Source organism: Schistocerca serialis, chromosome 5, assembly GCF_023864345.2.
Source record: "Schistocerca serialis cubense isolate TAMUIC-IGC-003099 chromosome 5, iqSchSeri2.2, whole genome shotgun sequence".
In the NCBI taxonomy this organism is placed as follows: domain Eukaryota; kingdom Metazoa; phylum Arthropoda; class Insecta; order Orthoptera; family Acrididae; genus Schistocerca; species Schistocerca serialis.
The window spans coordinates 493,751,257-493,759,862 of record NC_064642.1 but is presented as its reverse complement, the minus strand read 5'-3'; the positions used below and the strand labels follow the sequence as shown (position 1 = coordinate 493,759,862).

Here is an 8,606-nt window from a genome sequence, read left to right as displayed (position 1 = left end):
CTGCATGTCTGTGTATGTGCGGATGGATATGTGTGTGTGTGCGCGCGTGAATGTATACCTGTCCTTTTTTCCCCCCTAAGGTAAGTCTTTCCGCTCCCGGGATTGGAATGACTCCTTACCCTCTCCCTTAAAACCCATATCCTATCGTCTTTCCCTCTTTCCTGATGAAGCAACCGTTCGTTGCGAAAGCTTGAATTGTGTGTGTCTATCGACCTGCCAGCACTTTTGGGGCCAAAACGAGCCGCCGCATAACAGCGTAGTTGCCTGCAAACTTCGAAAGAAGGTAGATGCGGTCCCTAGCGCAACTTATAACATCGTCGAATATCAGTGCGTACGTGAGAGCTTTGGTACACCCTGTTAAACAAATGGAAAAATGGAGGCAGTGCAATTAGAGAGCGATCCGGGCCCTTCGCATGAAAGTGATGTGATCGAAGAAGATTCTATATACAGTGAAGTGGCGAAACAACAATTGAAAGATGCGTTGGTGTATTTTGAAAGCCTCCTTCGTAACAGTAATCGCATCGCAGCAGAACTGTCATCATTAATCAGCGAAGAAGCCATGGTAATTGGGGAAGAAATGTTCCAGAATACGCTGCAAATGCTCGCCGAAAACATGTTGCATGGTGCGAGATTCGATCTGGCGACCTTCGGATTACGAACCCGAGCACTTACACCTGCGCCACAACGCTGTAGAAAATTATTAATTGTAGAGAGTATTTCACCGCACCGGTTTCTTTTAACTGTCGATTTTCTCGACAATGGCTGAGAAGTGCATCTTGGTGCTTTGTCACATTACACCTCTGGCCATGAGCTTTTATTATGTGCAGTATGAATCGAATCTGAATTTCACAATTGGTAGCCTCCCCTTATCAGAATACTGATTTCTCAAATTATATCTAAAATGGAGTGCCCCATGCATCTAGCTCAACTACCGTTCCACATTTAAAGACTTACTTACCACGTGCAGGCATAATCATGTTGGAAGCCTTTTCACATGAATGACCTCAGTACAAATGATGCCTCTGCAATGTCCTGTACTTTTACAACTTGCATATGCAATACTACTGCCATCTGTACATGTGCAATTTGTCACCTCAGTGTATTGCAGTTACACACAAAGTTCCTCTATATGCCCTTTGAAATCTCGAGCAAATATTCCACGCCATAACTTCAAATTGTCAGATAAGCCTTTAAGACATAAAAAATTTGCTAAGCCTCCTTTCTGTACAAGAATCAATAAACTCCAAGTGGCCTTACTAGAAGTAACATGTTGAACAGGATGCAATATACCACTGCCTTCTGTTTCCATGCAAAGGAAACACTGCACAACGTAAAGAATGGCAGTCAAACCATAGAGTATACATCTGTTACAACTAATGATGTGATTCATAGATAAAATAGCAGTCTTACAAATACATTTTGTCAATGACAGCATACATATAATGGAGGAAAAATTGCTTTTCATCTCCTTCCTTAGCCACAAAATAGTAAAGAATGATTACACAACTCAGTTGGACAAGTAGGACAAAGAATTTAACAACATTTGGAAATATCCAGTATAATTTATAGAAACCTCAGGAAGTCTAAATCACAGTACCTGCATAGATTTTTGAATCCTATCCAACAGAATGCAAATCTTGCACCCTACCTGTAATGTACAAGAATTAAGGACATGAAAGAATGGGAGAGAGCATTCTTCCAGACAATTTTTATAACACACTTCAGAATGTGGTCCAGGTCTGTAATATCACTAATGCAAGGGGAAAAGCCTAGATTTCCCAACCTACCAGTTTTCCCTTCATCATATTGTGAAGTTTTCTGTTAATGGTACTGCAGATTTACATTGAGTCTTCTTTTGTCAGTGACATTTTAGAAAACAGGTAATACATAATTTTTTTATATACCTACATATCTTGCCATCACACTGGTATTTGCAGCATCCAAGGCTCAGTTACTTGGATATAATAAAGGTAAAATGGGAATTGAAAGTTGTACTTGAATTTTTAACAGGATTGAAGGATAATAAAAACATCCTATGACACATTGTTTAAAGTACTATAAATATATTGCATCAGTTACACAGTGTTTGGACAATAAAACATTCACAGAATCACCAGTGTACACACTTTCACATAAAATCATGGGCAACTATACAAGAAGATGTACAAAATTTCAAAACACTGTTACCCATTTAGTCTTTCACTTTTACATGTATTTCATTCCAATATTGGTCTTGAAAATCATTAAATTATCACAAACATCTTTAGCATTATGAGCACAGAAAAAAATATACTGAGTTACTACATTACTCTACACAGACACTTTCAAGATATGAAATCTAAGACCAAAGTACAGCAACTACAAAAGGCAGTTTCTCAGACACACACATAATACTGATTTTGTTTTGATTATGTAACTGCTGGCTCCAAAGTCCTGCTGTTATAAACCAGCTGTATGGATGATGCTGTTAAAAATAAGAACGATGAAAAATATTTCATCAACAGACTTTTCAATTTGTACCAAATGTGAATACCTATGGTTGTGCCTGTATCATGTAGGAAGGGAAAGAGCACTACATTTGACTAAATCATGGCATGTGAGTATTTTAAATCTCTAAGAGAAAACATCTTCATAAATGAATGTTAACAGCTTGTTCATGACATGAGTGAATAATTAAGAGTTCATAACTGTAAACATTTTAGATCGCACTGCAAGTGAACAGCCTTTTAATTTTTACTTACGTTAAAATTATGAATGACAGCACAGTATTAGAGTCAGAGTGAGTGAGAGAGAGAGAGAGAGAGAGAGAGAAGGGAACCCGTCTTCAGACAATGGCCAAGAACAAAGAATCAGCAGAGCATGTATTGAGAAATTATGGAAGAATATCAAGTAATTCCCTCACTCACAAATTAAGTTATAAGTTACATATAAAGCAAACAATCACAATTTAACTCAGTTTTCCAGTATCAATACCCACTGAAGAATACTATTTTTTATTTAAAATTAAGTTTGCTTAGGTTGTTATGAATATTCCATTGGTAACTTCAATGGAACACATTAGAATTTCACTCTTTCTGATCTGCAACTGATCGGATATTTTTCTTAAATCACTATATTCCAATTATTTACTTATAAAATGTGAGGTACAAAACAGTGAGCAAGAACATGTCAGCATTTAATTTACCAATGGAACACAGTTGCTTACATGACAGCCATACAAATGAATATTTATCAGTCACATTATTAAATTAGTCAGTATTTTTATCTGCTTACTGAACTAAGGAGACTTTACAGTACTGATGAATTTCTAATACTGAAGTACAACATGTACAGAAGAAATAGAGATGCTATCTACAAGACCATAATGACAAAAATTCTTAGAAGGTTTACCCACAGTAACAGCCCACGGCATCCTACTCCAGAAATAAATGTTGGGCCTCACACGGAATAGAGCTGTTTCTTGTTTATCGAATCTATTAATAATTAAAAAGTTATTCACAGAACCAATTTTGTGTGTGTGTGTGTGTGTGTGTGTGTGAGCCAAGTGAAATAAACATAGAAAAAAGTACCCATGTACTGATGTCCTTGTACAAGCAACACAAAGAAATTAAAGTGCAGCATTAACCTGCAGTCTAAAATCATTAATTGGCTGAATTTTTAAAGTGGTAAAAAATCACCAAAATTAAAATACATGCATTTTCACATTATAAAGTTGTTTTCCGAAAAGTGAATTTAGTAATGTGATAGCTTAACAAAAGCATTAAACTCTGAACATGCACTGCATTTTTTGTATTTTTACAGAAAGGTATTTTTGAGATTATTGTTTTTACCCTGCTGAACATTAGAAATTTGTGCTACGCATACATTGACAATGGCTGAAACAACCTTGAAGGAAAAAATCTCATAAATATCAATTTACTCAAGATTTCAAAACTAGTTTTAAAGTTCGAGCAGTTCTGTTGCTGCTATTGTCATAAAATACACGTGATGATTTGATTAGATGTTTATGAAGGTAAGGTTATATTGAACCTGGAAGTACGAAAGCCAGCCTCAGCAATTTCTCGGAAAATGGAAAGCATCCAACACACAGTCAAATCTTAAAGGCAGTGTTAAGCTGTACTTTCCGTATTTCTGGTTCTTTGGACTGATTCCAGTAGTTGTAATCGGTAATACCTCAATCAAGTTCCAATTAATTGAAGAAAACAATTTTTATGTGGTGTACAAGAGAAGTGTTTCCAAGAACAAAGTTTGCCCACTTCCAATTACCAAGACTGGGTGCATAGGTTCTGGATAAAGTATTATACATGCAGATTTCTTGATGGTCAGGTACAAATGTGTGTAGCCCCTAATTCTATGAACAACCATTTACTAGTTAGATCAGATAAGCAATAACTGAAGAGAGGTTACATATGAATGTCAAGAGAACTAGCAACTCCAGCATTCATCACAATCCTATAAAATTGTAATGTTCATTTTATGTCTTATGAACTGATTTTGTTATATAATAACAATGTGTTGTTGAACAAAAATTTTTATCATTTAGTTGGCCCTGGAAATAGAAACTGTGGAAAAGAAATGCTAACTTGTACTGCAGGGGTAGATTGATGACAGAAGGTAATTTTTTGACTAGCTTTGCAGCTTTGTAAATATCTAGTCATGCACTGATTATACATTTAAACACTGAGCAAAATTTTACTGCAAAATTAGAACAGTTTTCAAGATACAGATGCAACATAGTAGCAAACTGCAACTCATTTTTATAGTGTGTTGGATAGCATGTTTTCTGTTAAGTTCAAACTGAAAATATGTACTGGATGTGTAAAAAGAATCCTCTTATTTGGTGCTACTATTAACCAAAACACTAATTAGATATATGTGAAAGATGTAAGTAAGAACTGAAAACAAAAGTCTTAAAACTGCCAATTTGAAAATAATGATTGTTCACTTTCACAGATGCTTCAACTAACACTGTGAAATATAACTATTTACATGACAATATTTATCATGATAAAAAATTTAAGGCTTTACAAAATAATAATTTCACTGCAAAATCAAAATGACTACTCAGTATCCACTCAAAATATATCCAACAGTATATATTAGCACACACATGTGGAACTTCTTAAAAGTGAATTGTGTGTTTCATGAAACAACAGATATATCTAGAGAAAAATCTCAAAAACAAAATTGAATAAAAACACAATTTAAAGGCAGTTGCTGGCAATTTTTTAATTGCACAATCTCCATATCCAATAATGAATTAGGTAATTGCATCATTGCAGTAATTAATGACTATCATCTGCAGTATTTTTATGTATATGTGGCAAGAACATGACAATTTTAATTTAATTCAGCACAAAAATAATGAATCCGGGATACTAAATCATTTGTCTGGCTGCCAAAATGGAGCAAAATACATTTGTTGTATGTTATAGTAACTTACCAAAATGATCATTAATTCCTGTTTAAGATACGAGATATTCAGCACTTTCAAAGGTCATAATGCATAGCTTCTTCAGTGGTTATGACACTGATGTATTCTAAATCAGAATTTTTGTTACGGACCACACACTCACAGTGTGAATGCAGGAGATGTGTATGATAAAAAATATAAGCATTAGCAGCAAAACAAGATTTTTCTGGTGGGTGATTAATGAAACAATGGGAACTGATCACGAATATAACTACATGAAATCAATAACTCACTTTGTTTAAATTTAGCTCTATTTTAAATGCTTTTTCATTTGTAATATACAGAACAGTATATTTATATCAACACACAAATTTGTTTAAACTATTGATAAATCCAATTCAAGATTTAATATAATGAATAGTGTTAGCAATCTACATGATATAAAGTCATCCAGTATTTGGCAAGGGATTCAATTTACACTACACATTAAAGTTCAGTTTGTACACAAAAATTGGTTTCCTAATTTTATTACAACTTCTATCTCCAATATACATGCAAAAATTGGCATAGTCAAAAACTGTTGCTTTTTGCAAACTGTAAAAAACAAACTGTTTAACACATTTTACATGCAACCCTGAGATCAGTGTGCATAAATCAACCTATGGTTTGTCAAAAAGTCACTAATAGCCATCACAACATTCAGAATTTTATTTTTCTTCTTACATTTACTCATTAAAATGAGCTGAGGTGTAAACTTTAAACTCACCTCATATAATTTGAAAATCTTGAACAATGTTTCACAATATAGGTTACAAACAAATGCACACATTACTCTTTCAACACATATTTACACATTACAATCCATACTACTAATACACAAAAAATATTAACCTCATTTAACATAAGATTGCTTTTTACTAAATATTCATAGAACAATCTACATCAGCCTGCAAGGTAACTGGTGATTTATGAGTATTTCTGTTTGTAACAGTAAGATATTCCTGATTAATTCCTTAAACAGGTGAAGGTAATGCACAGATTTCTTGGTAGAAATACACACAAATCAACAGCATGTGGCACCATAGATTTTGAATTGCACTTTCACACATTAAGTCATTACTGAAATATAAAGATCAGAGAATATATGCATACATAACTTTTTAAAGAATAATAGCACTGCATTCAACAATGAGCATAATTATATGCTGAATACAATTTATTGAACATAAAATGTGGAGAAAAAACAAAAATAAAGTCTAAAGTATTTAATAGTCAATAGCTACTAATACTCTGCTGGCTGGAACACAGGCAACCTGTTCCAAACATTTTAATAATACTTAATAAATCACTTTTATAATTATTTGCACATTCTGGTATTAATGTTGTGCAAACACCACAATTATTTGCACCTCAAAATGTGGGACAAGTAAATTAAGATTCTGAATACTATCCATATTTAATAAGATGAGATCACAACATGAAAAAATATTGGAAGAGTTCTCAGGACTCTCACATTTATAACCTATGGCAGTAGTTCAGCAGTAACCAACAGTTTGATTACTAGTTCATTAACCTTCATTTGTCATCAGTCTCTAAATTATTAAAAATGTCAAACATAAATAACTGAATAATCAAAGAGTGAAAACAAAGAGCCAGTTACATACAGTCACACGCACTCGTGTACACACTCATAAACGCACACAACAGATAACAGAGAAAAACATTCAGTTTCAGAAAAAAATCAAAGAATCGGTGATTAAGAGATTCAAAAATTTCATTCCCAGACACCAAACATTGAAACACTTCAGTCTCAAATCTGAACATATAGGAATTATATTTTATTACACAACAATAAAATGACATTTATATAAAAAAAAGATAAGTGCTCTTCAGACTAGATGTTGGATTGTCAGTAAAAAAATTGTTGAGTATTGAACACTATTATAGAAAGGAAACTTTCTGCTGCCATAGTGTAGTTAACTAAAACCAGTTTTAAACAACAGAAGCTACATTAAAAGGGACACTGCACACCTATAAAATTTAAATGCATAAAATGTCAAGTTTAAATACAATTTTCTCATATAAAATTCTGCTTCATCTGTCAAATGCCATTTCACTCATAAAAATTACACTGCAAATAAACTTTTCCTCGCCGATATACTGAACAGCAAATTTACACCGAAAGTTTCACTTTCCTCTTCGAGGACAATGATGCAAAGCTAAAGATCAAATATTTGTTATATAACATTGTCATGGTATCAACATTTTAATTTTTTCCATTTAGGAACTGGTTATAAAAAGTCAATTTTCTTCCTGTAAAATTTTACCAAAGTACAGAGAGTAGATGATGGCAGTATTCTTATGAAGACACATTTTATTTCCTCTTACACAGAGGGTAATTAATGATATGCTGTGAATTTATGGACAGGTAATCGGTCAAGGCTGTTATTGCTCTTAGTAGCTTAAAATAATGTGGCCGTTTGTATTCAAGTCACAGAAATTATACCTAACTTTCTCATGTGGAAGTTTGAGATTGTGGTTTTCATTTTGGACCCAATGCAAAATGGCATGTGGAACGACAGTTTCACTCTTAGACAAGTACATACAACATCAATATTTCAATAAATTAAGTTTAAACTATAAACAAAATTTTCGTTAATTAGCTGAGCTTGCCACATTCTGTTGACAGCGGCTTGCAGCGTGAATGGCAAACTCCGCCAGAGGATTGCTTGGAACTCCAGCATCTTCACGGGAAGCAGTTCTACGGGACCGCACTGCTTCAGGTCCCTGGTTTGATGACTCATCATACCCTGAATCTGATGACGAATCACTGTAGGATTTGGTGAGCTTATTGGGACCACCAGTGTTCTTACTGCATTCTGGGGCACCAGAAGACCCAGGTTCTTTTCCTGCTACTGATTGTACTTCTGCACGCTGCTTTGGTTTGCAGCCATGGCACGGCTTCAGAAATCGAGGATCAACGATGACTTCACCATAAGGCCCTTTGAAAATTGTGCCACAGCATACTTTCTCCCTGAAATATCAAGTACGGTAAGTTAAAATCTAAATTGCTTTGAAGTAATTTGTGACATTTTATATTACACTAATGTGACTAATTTGTAAGAACAAAGATTCCTAGCACAGCTACAACTTTCAGATTTAGTCCTCAGCATAATGCAGTATGTAGTCTATT

The 8,606-nt window shown here is 34.1% G+C and overlaps 1 protein-coding gene across 2 annotated transcripts in view; it reads right to left on the bottom strand.

The window, feature by feature from the left end:
• Positions 1–2,043: 2,043 nt before the first annotated feature.
• Positions 2,044–8,606, bottom strand: part of LOC126482342 (SIN3-HDAC complex-associated factor) — a 32,942-nt gene continuing 26,379 nt past the window's right edge. For both annotated transcript variants that reach the window (XM_050106422.1, XM_050106423.1), the window contains exon 6: positions 2,044–8,447. In XM_050106422.1, coding sequence (XP_049962379.1) covers positions 8,069–8,447 — 379 coding nt within the window. In that variant the 3' untranslated portion in view covers positions 2,044–8,068. The remainder of the gene's footprint in view (positions 8,448–8,606) is intronic.